The 16,977-nt window shown below is 39.0% G+C and overlaps 1 protein-coding gene across 6 annotated transcripts in view; it reads right to left on the reverse strand.

Moving 5' to 3' along the window:
• Positions 1 to 16,977, reverse strand: part of VPS13B (vacuolar protein sorting 13 homolog B) — a 960,935-nt gene that overhangs the window by 440,827 nt on the left and 503,131 nt on the right. For all 6 annotated transcript variants that reach the window (XM_054017509.1, XM_054017507.1, XM_054017510.1 and 3 more), the window contains exon 23: positions 3,176 to 3,410. In XM_054017509.1, coding sequence (XP_053873484.1) covers positions 3,176 to 3,410 — 235 coding nt within the window. The remainder of the gene's footprint in view (positions 1 to 3,175; positions 3,411 to 16,977) is intronic.

Below are 16,977 nucleotides of genomic sequence, written 5' to 3' on the forward strand. Positions count from 1 at the left end.
TTATTCTGTGTCTGCTTCTCGTTTTAAGCCTCCTTTTGAGTATGCACACAGCTGAGAAGGTGACAGTTCATTATATGGATGCCTTGACTTTGGAATCCTCCCTCCTGCCCTGGCCAAAAAAAGCTCAGCAGTAATTGTCTACTATTATTGGCTATAAATTGCATATACAGATAACATCAAAGGCACCTAGAGCTACTGGAAGGCAGTCTTATTTCATTTATGTGCCTAAAAATCAATAAATAAAATGTCTAAAGTTTCCACCTTCTACACTTGCATGGTGGTTTGTATAGTCATTGGTGGCAGAAAGGCTGTGGAAGAGGCCTTGGTTTATATACCTGTTTATGATGTTTCCTCTTTGGGCCAGGGGATAAATACTCAGGGAGCAGAGGGTTGTCCTGGCGTCTTAACGAGTGCAAAGACTGATCTTTATTTTCATTTAATAGATTAGTTTAATCAAGGGCAAATCCTCAATGGTGTAGTAGACCTTTCTGGGGAACCCCAAAGAGTGGAGCCACAATTTATGCCACATCACTATTTCCATTGCTATAGCGCTAGATGTGATATCATCCATGTAGACTGTGGTTTGGAGTGGAGTGAAGTTTTGGCCATGCATCTATCCTCATCAACAAGGTCTTGGAAGTGGGCCCTGTCCTGAGGAAGTTTATTTTTAAACTCCAAAAACTTGCAGTAATTCATAGAACCAGGCTTTGCTAACAGGTTCTGATAGTTAGCGATTCTAAACTGGAGGCTAGTGGATGTAAACACTTGCCTCCCCAGAAAGTCAAGATATTTAGTGCCCTGGTCTGCAGAGGTGGTATTGGGGTGCTGTTGCCTGGATCTTTCCATGGATGAACAAAAATTCTGCCCCTTTTGCAGGGACAAAATATCATCTCTCAGTTTATTTGGTGGTAGGGGTGCTTCATGCAGCTGTGTTGCATACCACCCTGGATGGTTCCATGATAGCCTCATTCACTGGGAGAGCTACCCAATTGGGTCCAGTGGGCTGTAGTATATCAAAGAGCATATGCTGCAACATGAACTTCCTTAAGTGGGATCTGAAGTTCAGTTGCCATCCTCTGCAGTAGTTCTTAGTATTGCTTGTGGTCATCATGCAGGGATGGCAAAGATGGGGTGACTCCTGTCGGTACTGCTGGTACCAGTGGATCTGGCTCGATGCCCTCCTCCTCCATATATTCTGGCATAGCTGGTTGCTGTTGCCTAGGGGAAGAGGGCCAATCAGACTCTTGCACAGATCCAGGGTGCTGTGCATAGGGATCCCAAAACCCAAAGAGGGCCAATATGTTGGTTCAAAGGCTGGTTGGGGAGATCCCTATGCACTGGGTACCTGTAGTTCCTGAGAGGGTAGTCTTGTCTGGTCAGAGGATGGATTCAAGGCAGTCTAAATTCAATAATTATGAACACTACTTGAAAAATTTTCCGGTCTTAGGTACATGCGTGTCCACATGTGGAATACACACAGGGACCAGCACTCAAAGATGAACCTATGATTACACACATGGCCTGGGTAAATCCAGCTCCTTTTCACAAGCTACTTGGTAATATTATCCAAGTTACAGTAATTCTGAATTATAGTGCCATGCTTAATACGCTCTTTTGAATGTAATTACCGAAAGTATTCCTACAGCTTACAGTTATCTCAGAGGAATCCTCTTGTCAGAGCTCTGGAAACAAAGATTTGAGTGTGAGAGCTATTTCTGTTGTATATTGACATCTGGAGGTCAATAAGCCTTCCTGACAAAGTTGCAATATTCCTAGATGACAGGATGACTGTGCTATTTTTTCTTTTAAAGAAGTAAGAAAAATACGTGAATGAGCAGATAGGAGTCAGAGTAACTACATCGTCTTGTAAGAAATTGGACATTTGCTTGGATCTTCTTTACGAAAGAATGAACAGCTCCAAAATAGCTTTCAGGAAGAGTAAGATTACATGCATATGATTTCACAGAGAAGGTAACATGTTTTAAGAATGATATGTCATCACTGGAGTCCTGTTCAAATATAGATAGTCATTTAGACTCTCCCTAATAAAAGTCTATAAAAATTACTTACCTCTGCATGGAGAAAATAAAGAAGGTGACTTAAAAGCTTTGAAAATATTTTTTTATTAGTCTGTTTAAGGGGGAGTTTTGGCATGGGAGAAGGCAACAGCTCCATTAGAGAATCAAAAATATCAAGATTGTGAGAACTTCTGTTTGGCATTATTCCCAGAACACAAAGCCACACACAAATAAATCCCTTACAGTAGGATTTATCCCAACCAAGGGGATTCATCTCTCTTTCTCGGACTGCTCCTTCCTTTCTGAGTCTGAGAAAATTTAAGTATGGTCTACGTTCTACTTTCATAAATGGTTTAAAGGGCACTACCAACTTAAAAAAAATCACATTTATGTTTAAACATATCTACCTTTTCTTGTTAGTATAACAAATAAGATTATTTTACCTGAAAGAAATTAGAGGAAACATTTATTTCTCTATTCTTGTTTACTTTGTGCATTTGACAGCACTTACAGTACCATTAAAGAGCGTTTCATTGTTTAAAAAATTCACTAAAATCTGTTTCTGCTGTTGTGCACGTGGAGGAGGAGAGACTGGGGTTGTTACAGAACAAAAGAGGAGGGAAAAATCAATAAAAAATATAGGAAAATGTAGTTGTAAAATCACAAAAATTGGCAGACACTCAGGAGCAAATGTAGTACTTGAAAATACTTCTTACTCCATTTTTCATAATCTGTGCTTTATAATTCTTTGGTAAGTTTCATTAGTAAGCTTTGTGTGCAAAAAAGGAGAAAAATATTATGTACAAAATTCTCCTATGAAAACCTTTTAACAAGTTCTCCATTTTCTCTGCTCATGTTAATGCAAATACACAAAAACAGCAAAACCTCTCTAAAAAAATTAATAGTTTCAAGATTATAGTAATGAATTAAATGCACATGGAAACTTCCAGAAAGTTTAAATTTTTGCTATGGTTGTATAGCATGGTTAAAGAAGGCAAATTTATCTGTGGCACTTAGCTCACATATTTTGGATATGAAATCTTTTAGTAAGAAGACTGATTTATATAAAAATGTTGGCAATATAAAACAATGATCATACAACAGAATTATACATTGAAATAACAACAGGAAAACTTTCCAAATTTCTCATACTGTACCTTCTTCAAGAATGGATCTTAGCATAACAAAGGGGATTTCTTGCAGCGGTTCCATATATTTGTGTCCAGCACTCATAATCTTTATCTGCGGCAAGCAAAGAACTAGTGTACCAGGCATACCAGCCTGTCCATGGTACCAACTTCGGACAGTTCCAGGAATGTCACCAGACACGATTGTACTTGGGGAAGGCAGGCTGTCATTTGGAAAGAACATGCAACAGGACTGCACTTCAAGCTGGAAAAACAAAAACAAATCCAAGACAGGATTCTCAGAAATAGATCTCAACATTCTCCCAACATATTTATTCATTTATAATACAGAATCAAAGACTATATCACATAATCACAGATATCACAGTTGATTAAAAACCTGTCTAAATTCTTAAACAGAATTAAAAGAAAGGACAACAGAAAATGGCAGATGCTTACACTTTCATAAATTACATATATAGAAAATAATGCCTGAAAAGGTGCCATTTTGGTCTATAAATTTGATCAGAAGGGTGTAGCCACATAAGCTGACCATACATCTGCCTTTCCACAGCTGTTTCAGGAAACATAATGGAGTTAGAAAATGTGCCGGCAGAAAAGGTGACAAAATCCTCCTCCTTTTGCAGTTCATTAGCTTTTGTTATCACTAGCTAAGGCTCTAGAGCTGACTAGCATTTTATATGCTGTTACTTTCTAAAAAAGATTTATTTCAGTGAGAATTCTCCCCTTACTTTGTGGTTAACAGTGACTAAAGTGCATAAAAAGGTCAAGCTCAATCAGTCAATCTAACATAAATAAAAGCCTCAGCCAAATATCGACATGTTCATTAGTACCAAGATATATATCGTAATGAAAAACGTTAATAAAGTTTAGAAACCAACAGGTTTGTCTCCTTTTGTCACCTTTCAGATTAGAACAAGTACATGTGATTTCATATGAAACTTCTGTTTCCACGAGTGCACAGTTACTTAGACTGCTATGCAACAGTTTTGATAATTCTGCCATATCCTTAGAGACTTCTAGCAAGGCTAAGTAAGCCCAAACCAAGGACTGAACTCATCATGACTTCTTAATTCCGAGGTAATGTATGCTAAAGACTGTTAGTCTTACTTGGCTCTTGCAAGTAATATTCTGCACCTGGATATCAAATAACCATAACAGCCTACACACTTGAATGCTTTGTTAAGCAAATACAAACTATGATTCAATCAGTTTCTTCACAATATTTTGGATGCAAGATGTTATTTGAAGACATGATAAAGTACTTTTGTTTGCTGCTTTTGTAGCAGTGTCCAATAAATGCTTCAAGATACTATAAATTTATATAATTAAAGGAACTATATCTTACAAATGATAATGAAGACCTAGTGTATGATAACCTCCCCTGAAGGCTAACATTTCCCCACAAGAGCAATAATGATGTGTAACGGGATTGGAATCCCTCAATACCATAAATAATTTGCCAGCCTGGTGAACAGAGATAAAGTGACAAGAATTCACTGTCAAAAAATATAAGTAGAATTTCGCAAAAATAAATACATTACATGAAGTCTGTGTCTGTTTCTAGTTTTAGAGTTATTTGAGCTGTAAAATGAAGTTAATTACATCTTTGATAAGTAATTTATTGATCCAACGTTTAGAATGTACTTTATTTATACCAGACAAGAAGCAATTGTGTATTGTTACAAATGTAACACATCTTGATTTTCAAAAACTCTGTAAAAATTAATCATTCTGTCAATTTTCAAAGATTTTTATGGTGACATATAAGAGCATTTTCTGGTCTATTAGCAATAAATTACAGTTCAGACCACTGTGGGGCAGTGATAAACAGATGACAAAGGCAATGCAGTTATGATCAGAGTAGCTTTTGTTTTATCAATGCATTTCTGAGTAAGCAATTTATAACAAATCACCCAATATATATCTCCATGATGATTAACATCAAATGTTGCCAGAATATACAAGGCATGTGGTAATAATAACCCACAAATTCCACAAACTCAGAGATACAATGTTCTATCAGTTTACTCACTGCAAGGGTCTACAATAGATGTTTAACAAAGTTCACTTTAGAAGTATACAGAACCAGGAAATGCTAAGATTTTTACACTTTATCTGCAAAATTGAATTGAATACAAGATTCTCAGGTCATTTTCCTCTGTTTAATTTTATTTTACCATATTAAGAACATTGAAGTGTAATCACAATTCTAGCACTCCTTATATTATCTAGAAGGAGCTATCACTCACTTAGGCCTCAATTAGACCACTCTTCATGTTCAGTAGTACCTTGAGTTAATGTGAGTTGGTGCATTGATTTCAGTGGGACTGCTCATAGACTAATGGGTGGTAGAATCTGGTCCAAAATGTGTAATAATATATTTCTAGATAAATTCAAGCCAATTTAACTGAAAAAGCATGCATAAATAAATAAATGCATCATATAGGAGGTCTTAAACTAGAGGAATATATAGTTTAAGGTTTTCAAAGGAGGATACAATGGATGAACCTCTAAAAACACACATTTTCCAGTACAAATCAGGCAATTACTACCTGTTTGCACAGGAAATTATCAGTTTATATGTGGAAATGCCTGTTAGAGCATTCAACAGTGGGTTCTTAAGGAACATGTTACATTTCTCATTGGGCCAAATTTTGCCCTCACTAAATTCCAACAAGTTTCAGTGGGATTTTCACGTGCATCGGAAAGCAGAATCAGTGCCTCTCCCCCCTACTCTCCCCTGCCCAATCCCACCCCGGAGATTTGGCTTACAGCAAGTTCCAGTAAAGGGAGGGAAGAATACACCCAATATTGATGCACTATATATTGGATTAAATAATAATAATATATGTTATAGATCATTTTATTGATATGGAAAGTACTTTAAATTATATGTAATCAAAATATTTTAAAATTAAAGTTACATCAATTGCATATATTAAAGCTACCATATAAATCTTTTTTACCTTTTTAAATAATTGTTAAATGGTATTTCTAAAATTGTGACTTTAACGTAAAATGTGACTGATCTATGTAACTGAATATAAATCTGTAGCAGTAAATCTTGCATTAATGTAAGGATCTGACAATCCAAGGGAAAGAAAATGAAGTAATCTGCCAGTAAGAAGTCCTCAAGCTGGGGGTCAGATCCTGTTCATGGAAACCATCTGGTTGGGACCCTCCAAGCCACACCAAACACAAATGATCTTTTAAAAAAATATCCTATTCATTAATGTATCGCAGCTGTACTGAGTGTTACTTCACTTTTCCATGGCAACATCCTTTCTGTTTCAAGGATCTTATTTCAGTTTTGGTAGCAACATGTTCTTTTGCCAATACTGAACACATTCATGTATTACAGAGAAAGAATTATTACAAATTCTTGAAATGGAATCACCTCCTACTATGATTTTTATTATGTCAAGGGCTATAACATATACTAATTATAAACTAAGGACAAAAGAACTGTTTTGCCTTCTAATTAAAAAAAATTAAGTGAACCATATTGTATTTAAGTTTTTACTAACATATATACATTGAAAGGTGAGTGGATCACCAGATCTCAGCTATTTAAAAAGGAAAATATTAATTTACTAAAGTAAGTGATGGCACAAGAATTGTTAAAGCAGTTTATACTATTTTTAAAATTATATACTGCATAAAAGGGAAGGTTGTTCAGTAGAGAGAATTGTAAAATATGTACTGTATTAGGGCAAAATCATCCTGGCTGTGGAGTGTCCACTAAAGGCCCAAAATACAGCAGAGGTGCTGCCGTGTGGGAGAGTGGAGAAGATGTGCAAGGGATATCCACAGCCCCTTATGCTTCATAGTGATGCAATTAAAAAGATTCACATCTTCCCTGCTCAGACTTTGATAGCCAGGCCTAGCCAATCCCACTACTTGCTATAGGTGATAGAAATTGCCTAATGGGGGAACCTTGTAAGGATACCTCTAAGCAGTGTGGCCTCTGTCCCTTCTAAGTCCCAGCCCTGTAAATGTATTTCTGCTGTAAAAAGGCTGGTGTGTGTTTGTCTGTTGTGTTTTGGGGGGGGTTGGGGGGGGAGAAGTGGGGGGTGCACATATATGAGATCCACCAACTGAAGAGATCCACTGGCCAGAAGTCTCATGTAGAGGGGTGGCATGAGGTCAACAATGAGGGCTGCTGTAGCCAAGCTGCACAGGTGCTCGACTCCTACTTCCAAGTTGGGTAATAGCATTTTATCTCTCTAGCTTTTCTGCTGGTGTACCACACACTCGCTGCTTATTTGTATGTTGCAAGGGAGACAGAATTTCACACTTAACGTTTGTTAAAACATAACTGATACTATTTGACTGATTTCCTACTACTTTCTGAACAATGCGCAGTTCACTGTTGACTAAATTTAAAACAATATTTTTATTTGGTCATGAAACTACAGAAATCAAAACTGATAAACTAAATTTCTAGATGAATGTTCCAAAATGGAAACATTTTATAGAAATTCTTGTGAAAACTTGAGGGACTCTCTTACTGATGTTAGCAGGAAATGAGCAGGATCATCCTATCAGTCTCACTCACTCACTGTGTGATAAATAACCAGTCAATTAATAGTCTCTCTCCCTCCCATAGCTACTGTATATTATTGCTAAGTTACATGTCACAAAATCTCTCTGTGTCCTGTGCAAGGAACAAGAATATAAGTTAACCTCATGATTAGATTTCAGAGTTTCAAACAATAAAAAATTCAGTGGAAATTATACTCTTTAGAGAAACTATTACTTCAAATAATTGCAGGAAACAGGCTTATTTTTCAAAATATTTTAAAGCACATGGCGTATCTACTGAGCATTACAAATAATCATTGTACACTTATTTGGTTGTCATTCACTGTAACATTGCTCTTTAATTCATTTGGTTTTACTACAGATGCCTCATTATTCCCACTAGAATTCAGCATTAACAACCAATTAAAAATAATTGTTTATGCCGCTTCATGATTTTAGCAACTATTAATACAAGCAACATGTGAAAAGTGAGTACCTCCCCCACAGCCTAGCTGCCAAAAAAGACTTCAAGGCTGCATATAAAAGCCCACAATTAAATAATAAAAACTATTTTTAGTTAAGATTGGAAGTCTTTTTCACGAAAATAATAATAGTTTATAGCAAGTCCAACGCACAATATCTTCATGCAAGGGACTATCATGAGCAAAAAGGGCCAGGGCTAAACCAGTACCAGCCTTGGCTCCAAAATAAACTTTCCACGACTTTGGTTCAACACATTTACTTACTCAAACTTTCACTAAAAAAATAATCCTTTGATGATTTTAAGTTATCAAGTTCTGTTTTATCCAATGATCAACTGCAGACTTTTATGTTGTACAATTGAAAGAAAAGCACCTGCAAATAAATCTACTCACCTTTTATATTTCAGAAGGATGTGCAACCCTAAATAATGCCAAGTCATTGTTAGAAATCTATTCTTAAATTACATATGTGGTATCTCATTGGGAGCTGGTGTAATTTTCTTTGGATGGCTTCTCAATGTGCCTCTTTCCAGCAAGTTAAAGAAAATAAATATTCACCAACATTTATCCATGTATCTCACTATGTATAATGAGATAGTATGGTGATTAAAACACAGTGGAGAAACAGGGAAAATGGAAGAGAAACTGGACAAATGAGCAAGTAATGTGGTTTAGGGACACAAACATGGAAAGTTTATTAAAAAGTCGGGCATGCAAATAGCTACATTTCCTAGGCAACTCTAAGGGCATGTCTACACTGCTTCTGCAGTTTGGACTACGGGGGGGTGAATAGCAGTGCACACCAAAGTGTTGCACTGTAACTCCACTCCCTGGATGTGCAGGTATGAAATACCAGGTTTTTACTCACAGTAATGTAATCCTGTTTGAAGAAAACTAAATTAATGTGAACTTGGAACCATTTAGTTTGCACCTGCAGCATCCATACAGGGAAATAACAGCACAGCACTTTGGTGCACACTGCTATTCAAACTCCTGTAGTCCAAACTGTGGGGCAGTGTAGATAAGCCCTAAGTTACGCAGCACTAACAACAAAAATAATCACCTTACCTCATTCTCTGTTTTAAAATATTGCAGTTTATAAGCTTCATTTCCAAAAAGACCACCTTTAAAAACTGGAATCAAAATCTTACTGAGGGAAACAGAAAGGAGCACAAACTCTGGCAAGTTAAGTGTAAAAAATACAATTAGGCAGGCCAAAAAAGAATCTGAAGATCAACTAGCAAAAAACACAAAAAATAACAGCAATTTTTTTTAAAGTACATGAGCAGCACGGAGCCAGCCAAAAAATTAGTGAGCCAAGGGACAATCAAGATGCTAAAGGAGAATTCAAGGAAGACATGGTCATTGCACAGAAGCTAAATTAATTCTTTGTATTGGATCTTCACTGTAGAGGATGTATGGGAGATTCCCACACGATTCATTCTTTTTAGGTAACAAATCTGAGGAACGTTCCCAAATTGAGGTGTCAATAGAGGAGGTTTGGAACAAACTGAAAAATTAAAAAGTAATAAGACACAAGGACCAGATGGCATTCACCCAAGAGTTCTGAAGGAACTCAAATATGAAGTTGCAGAACTACTAACTATGGTATCAAGTATCAGAGGGGTAGCCGTGTTAGTCTGAATCTGTAAAAAGCAACAGAGGGTCCTGTGGCACCTTTGAGACTAACAGAAGTACTGGGAGCATAAGCTTTCGTGGGTAAGAACCTCACTTCTTCAGATGCAAGTAATGGAAATCTCTAGAGGCAGGTATAAATCAGTGTGGAGATAACGAGATTAGTTCAATCAGGGAGGGTGAGGTGCTCTGCTAGCAGTTGAGGTGTGAACACCAAGGGAGGAGAAACTGCTTCTATAGTTGGATAGCCATTCACAGTCTTTGTTTAATCCTGATCTGATGGTGTCAAATTTGCAAATGAACTGGAGCTCAGCAGTTTCTCTTTGGAGTCTGGTCCTGAAGTTTTTTTGCTGTAAGATGGCTACCTTTACATCTGCTATTGTGTGGCTAATATGCTTAAGGTTGGCAGGTTGTCTGTGGGCGAGGACTGGCCTGCCTCCCAAGGTCTGTGAAAGTGAGGGATCATTGTCCAGGATGGGTTGTAGATCACTGATGATGTGTTGGAGAGGTTTAAGCTGAGGACTGTAGGTGATGGCCAGTGGAGTTCTGTTGGTTTCTCTTCTGGGCCTGTCTTGTAGCAGGAGGCTTCTGGGTACACGTCTGGCTCTGTTGATTTGTTTCTTTATTTCCTTGTGTGGGTATCGTAGTTTTAAGAATGCTTGGTGAAGATCTTGTAGGTGTTGGTCTCTGTCTGAGGGGTTGGAGCAGATGCGATTGTACCTCAGTGCTTGGCTGTAGACGATGGATCGTGTGGTGTGACTGGGGTGGAAGCTGGAGGCATGAAGGTAGGCGTAGCGGTCGGTGGGTTTTCGGTATAGGGTGGTGTTAATGTGGCCATCGCTTATTTGTACGGTGGTGTCCAGGAAGTGGACCTCCCGTGTAGATTGGTCCAGGCTGAGGTTGATGATGGGGTGGAAGCTGTTGAAAGCATGGTGGACTTCTTCCAGGGTCTCCTTCCCATGGGTCCAGATGATGAAGATGTCATCAATATAGCGTAGGTAGAGAAGGGGCATGAGTGGACGAGAGCTGAGGAAGCGTTGTTCCAGGTCAGCCATAAAAATGTTGGCATATTGTGGGGCCATGCGGGTGCCCATAGCGGTGCCACTGGTCTGGAGGTATATATTGTCACCAAATTTGAAATAATTGTGCGTGAGGAAGACTTTCACAGACCTTGGGAGGCAGGCCAGTCCTCGCCCACAGACAACCTGCCAACCTTAAGCATATTCTCACCAGCAACCACGCACCGCACCATAACAACTCTAACTCAGGAACCAACCCATGCAACAAACCTCGATGCCAACTCTGCCCACATATCTACACCAGCAACACCATCACTGGACCTAACCAGATCAGCTACAACATCACCGGCTCATTCACCTGCACGTCCACCAATGTTATATATGCCATCATATGCCAGCAATGCCCCTCTGCTATGTACATTGGCCAAACTGGACAGTCACTACGCAAGAGGATAAATGGACACAAGTCAGATATCAGGAATGGCAATATACAAAAACCTGTAGGAGAACACTTCAACCTCCCTGGCCACACAATAGCAGATGTAAAGGTAGCCATCTTACAGCAAAAAAACTTCAGGACCAGACTCCAAAGAGAAACTGCTGAGCTCCAGTTCATTTGCAAATTTGACACCATCAGATCAGGATTAAACAAAGACTGTGAATGGCTATCCAACTACAGAAACAGTTTCTCCTCCCTTGGTGTTCACACCTCAACTGCTAGCAGAGCACCTCACCCTCCCTGATTGAACTAACCTCGTTATCTCCACACTGATATATACCTGCCTCTGGAGATTTCCATTACTTGCATCTGAAGAAGTGAGGTTCTTACCCACGAAAGCTTATGCTCCCAGTACTTCTGTTAGTCTCAAAGGTGCCACAGGACCCTCTGTTGCTTTTTACTAGCTGTCACCGTCAGCCCCCAACTAAAACCTCTCCAGCGCATCATCAGAGATCTACAACCTATCCTGAAAGATGATCCTTTACTCTCACAGATCTTGGGAGACAGACCTGTCCTCGCTTACAGACAACCCCCCAACCTAAAGCAAATACTCACCAGCAACCACACATCACTGAACAAAACCACTGACCCAGGAACCTATCCTTGTAACAAAGCCCGATGCCAACTCTGTCCACATATCTATTCAAGTGACATCATCATAGGACCTAATCACATCAGCCATACCATCAGGGGCTCGTTCACCTGCACATCTACCAATGTGATATATGCCATCATGTGCCAGCAATGCCCCTCTGCCATGTACATTGGCCAAACCGGACAGTCTCTACGCAAAAGAATTAATGGACACAAAACTGACATCAGGAATCATAATACTCAAAAACCAGTGGGAGAACACTTTAACCTGTCTGGTCATTCAATGTCAGACCTGCGGGTGGCTATCTTACAACAGAAAAACTTCAAAAACAGACTCCAATGAGAGACTGCTGAGCTGGAATTGATATGCAAACTAGACACAATCAACTCAGGATTGAATAAGGACTAGGAATGGCTCAGCCATTACAAACATTGAATCTATCTCCCCTTGTAAGTATTCTCACACTTCTTATCAAGCTGTCTGTACTGGGATATCTTGATTATCACTTCAAAAGTTTTTTTTCTCTTACATAATTGGCCTCTCAGAGTTGGTAAGACAACTCCCACCTGTTTATGCTCTCTGTATGTGTGTATATATATCTCCTCAATATTTATTCCACTCTATATGCATCCGAAGAAGTGGACTGTAGTCCACGAAAGCTTATGCTCTAATAAATTTGTTAGTCTCTAAGGTGCCACAAGTACTCCTGTTCTTTTTGCAGATACAGACTAACACGGCTGGTACTCTGAAACCTGAAGGATATGGGACTCTCCCAGGTACCAAACACAGTGAGAGTGTCTGTCTGTTACAGGAATTAACTCCTTGCAGGAGAGGCACCTCTTGAAGCCGGGATGCCCCTGGAGGGGCTATCACCCTGTAGCAGTGAGGAATGCAGAAGAAAGTTCTTCTTTCCCCTGGAGGAATGGGAGATTTCCCCCATAAAGTATAGGAAACATAACATTCTTTTTCTTCTTCATTTTTTTTACTTCCAAGGAAGTAAAAAGGAAACACTAACTATTAAGGACAACAAAAGAAACAAAACCAAACAACTACTACTTATGCTAATGACACAGATAAAGAAGGGACAACTGCTCAGTCCCTGAAGGCCAAAGGTGGTCCAAAACAAACTGAGGGGGGTTCCTCACAAATATAAGGAAGTACTTCTTCACACACTCACAGTCAACCTGTGGAACTCATTCCCAGGGGATGTGGTAAAGGTCAAAAGTATAACTGGGTTCAAAAAAGAATTAGATAAGTTCATGGAGGATAGGTCTATCAACGACCATAAGCCAAGATGATCTGGAATGAAACCCTATGCTTTGGCTGGATGTCCCTAAACCTCTGACTGCCAAAAGCTGGGACTGGTCAACAATAAACCAGGGGTCGGCAACGTTTGGCCAGCACATCGCTCGCTCGCGCCGCTTCTTGCCGCCCCCATTGGCCCGGGACGGCGAACCGCAGCCAGTGGGGACCGTGATCGGCCGAACCTGCCACGTCAGCAGGTAAATAAACTGGCCCAGCCCGCAAGGGTGCTTACCCTGGCGAGCCGCGTGCCAAACGTTGCCGACCCCTGCAATAAACTATTCATTTAATTCCCTCTGAAGCATCTGGCACTGGCCACTCTTGGAAGACAGGATACTGGGTTAGACGGGCCATTGGTCTGACCCAGTATGGCCATTCTTACATTCTTGTATAATAGGGCACACATTATCTGTTTGTTCTAACTTGTGACCCTCCCTTTACTAACTTTTTTTCTTTACCAATTATCCTCATTTCCTTTGTCTTATACGGGTCCTAATCCTGCAAATTCTTACTTATGCAAATGAGCACACTGACTGTACATGAACTTCTCAATATCTACATCAGCAACTCACAGAAGTAAAGGCTTGCAGGACAGTACACTTAGTCATAAATCTTGCAAAGACTTGCACACATTTAGCTTCATGCCTTGTGAGAGTTTCCATTGACTTCAAATGGGAGTATGTGCAGGGCAGCAAATTAAGCATGTTTGAGTCTTTGAAGGATTGGAGCCTAGACTCTAAAGGCCAAGTTTTTAAGAGATAGTTAGGCATCTAAAAATGCAGATAGATTGTACCTAATGGGATTTTCAGAAGGGTCCCCAAGTCACAAAGGAAGTTGGATGCCTAGGTACTTTTGAAAACCCCACTAGGCATCTATCTATATTTTTGGGCAGCTAGCTACATTTAAAAATCTGATGCTAAGTTCTTTGGGACAACAGTGTCCTTTTTATATCTGTAAAGTGTTTTGTGATTTTACAGAACTATTTCAATATTAAAATAGATAAAAAATACACTTTCATATTCATGCCGCTCAAAACCAGAAGGCATCTGATTGTGTCACAAAAATATAACCAAAATTACAAACTGTATATAAAAAATTATTTGAAAAATAAGGAAGTGGATCTAGCATTAAAAAAATCTACCAATATCCTAATATCAAGGAATCAAGCTAATACATGTTTGTTATACAACAGTTTATCTTCACTTCCAGAATTTTTTTTTTTTTGAGAATGCACAAATCTATTTGCACAACCTCCTTTAATTTTTACAAAAAAACAGACAGAACATAACTGCAACATTTTTTACTTCTTTGCAAATATGAAAAACTGGGTATTTATTTTAACTGGTGAATCTTTCATACACCTCAACACATGAACTAATTTTTCATTTTCCTGGCAGATGCTTTGGTTTCAAAACCCCAGAAATGTTATTGATAAAACAGAGAAGATCACCAGGAGAAATTTTGGGCAGAGGAGACAATTAACATCCTTAAATTCCCATGCCCTTCACCACCCAATTCTCTCATTCATAACTCACTCCTTTATTATTATCATCATCATCTGTTTGTATTGCAATAGAACCTTCATGCCTCAATCCAGGATCAGGGCCTCATTGTGCTGTACACTGTACAAACACATAACAAAAATAGTTTGTTTACAAGTAAATATCTGACTCCTCTTTTCCAGCTGTCCTCTTTCCCAGAGGTGAAAATGACATTTGGGAGGGGAGAGACAAACCCACTTAGAAACTATGAACCAAGGAGCTGACTCAAAGCCCAATGAGGTCAATAGATAGTATCTCATCAACTTCAGGAGGTTCTATATTAAGCCACAATCCTGAAGCCCTTACTCAGAAAAACTCCAATTTTCACACCCTATCCTATAATGAAGTCAATAAGAGTTTTCTCTCAGTACGGAATAAGTAAAGTGAAGGCTTTGGTATTTGGCCATATACAAGTGAATAAATTTGTATGCAGAAGGGGTAATGGGAGATCCAATGGTTATGCTTCCCCAATAATAATTTTTAAGTTTAACATGAAAAATGCATTGTTGTCATATTTTATACCATTGAGTGGTCTCAATAAAGAAAAAAATCTGTTAGGCTTTCCACAAATATTATGCTAACTTTGGATAATTTCTGAGTGTCACTGTGCATGTGCGCACATGTGTACATATGTATATACATACACGTTTGCCTGTGTGCACACATGGGGATGAAAAAACAGATTTGACAAGGAGCTAGGACTCTGGGGAGAACTGGGACTGCCTAGGGGAGAAAAGTAGGTGATCATGTAATTTAAGACTGTATCATAATGCGCGCACACAAGGGAGTCGAATTAAGGTTACACAGGAAACCTTAATTGAGGCATTTCATAACTTCTGAATGCTTGCCTTTGCAACCTTAGTAATGTTCTTTTAAAGACACCACAATAGAGGCCCAACTTCAATGTATACCCCAAATTAAGAAACACAGTAAAAGAACTAAAAAAGAGCCACCGTGGCTTAACAACCATGTAAAAGAAGCAGTGAGAGATAAAAAGACTTCCTTTAAAAAGCAGAAGTCAAATCCTAGTGAGACAAACAGAAAGGAGCATAAACACTGCCAAATTAAGCGCACGAATGTAATAAGAAAAGCCAAACAGGAGTTTGAAGAACGGCTAGCCAAAAACTCCAAAGGTAATAACAAAATGTTTTTTAAGTACATCAGAAGCAGGAAGCCTGCTAAACAACCAGTGGGGCCCCTTGATGATCGAGATACAAAAGGAGCGCTTAAAGATGATAAAGTCATTCCAGAGAAACTAAATGGATTCTTTGATTCAGTCTTCACGGCTGAGGATGTTAGGGAGATTCCCAAACCTGAGCCGGCTTTTGTAGGTGACAAATCTGAGGAACTGTCACAGATTGAAGTGTCACTAGAGGAGGTTTTGGAATTAATTGATAAACTTAACATTAACAAGTCACCGGGACCAGATGGCATTCACCCAAGAGTTCTGAAAGAACTCAAATGTGAAGTTGCGGAACTATTAACTAAGGTTTGTAACCTGTCCTTTAAATCAGCTTCTGTACCCAATGACTGGAAGTTAGCTAATGTAACACCAATATTTAAAAAGGGCTCTAGAGGTGATCCCGGCAATTACAAACTGGTAAGTCTAACGTCGGTACCGGGCAAATTAGTCGAAACAATAGTTAAGAATAAAATTGTCAGACACATAGAAAAACATAAACTGTTGAGCAGTAGTCAACATGGTTTCTGTAAAGGGAGATCGTGTCTTACTAATCTATTGGAGTTCTTTGAAGGGGTCTACAAACATGTGGACAAGGGGGATCCAGTGGACATAGTGTACTTAGATTTCCAGAAAGCCTTTGACAAGGTCCCTCACCAAAGGCTCTTACGTAAATTAAGCTGTCATGGGATAAAAGGGAAGGTCCTTTCATGGACTGAGAACTGGTTAAAAGACAGGAAACAAAGGGTAGGAATTAATGGTAAATTCTCAGAATGGAGAGGGGTAACTAGTGGTGTTCCCCAAGGGTCAGTCCTCGGACCAATCCTATTCAACTTATTTATAAATGATCTGGAGAAAGGGTTAAACAGTGAGGTGGCAAAGTTTGCAGATGATTCTAAACTGCTGAAGATAGTTAAGACCAACGCAGACTGTGACGAACTTCAAAAAGATCTCACAAAACTAAGTGGTTGGGCAACAAAATGGCAAATGAAATTTAATGTGGATAAATGTAAAGTAATGCACATTGTAAA

Source organism: Malaclemys terrapin, chromosome 2 (assembly GCF_027887155.1).
Source record: "Malaclemys terrapin pileata isolate rMalTer1 chromosome 2, rMalTer1.hap1, whole genome shotgun sequence".
In the NCBI taxonomy this organism is placed as follows: Eukaryota; Metazoa; Chordata; order Testudines; family Emydidae; genus Malaclemys; species Malaclemys terrapin.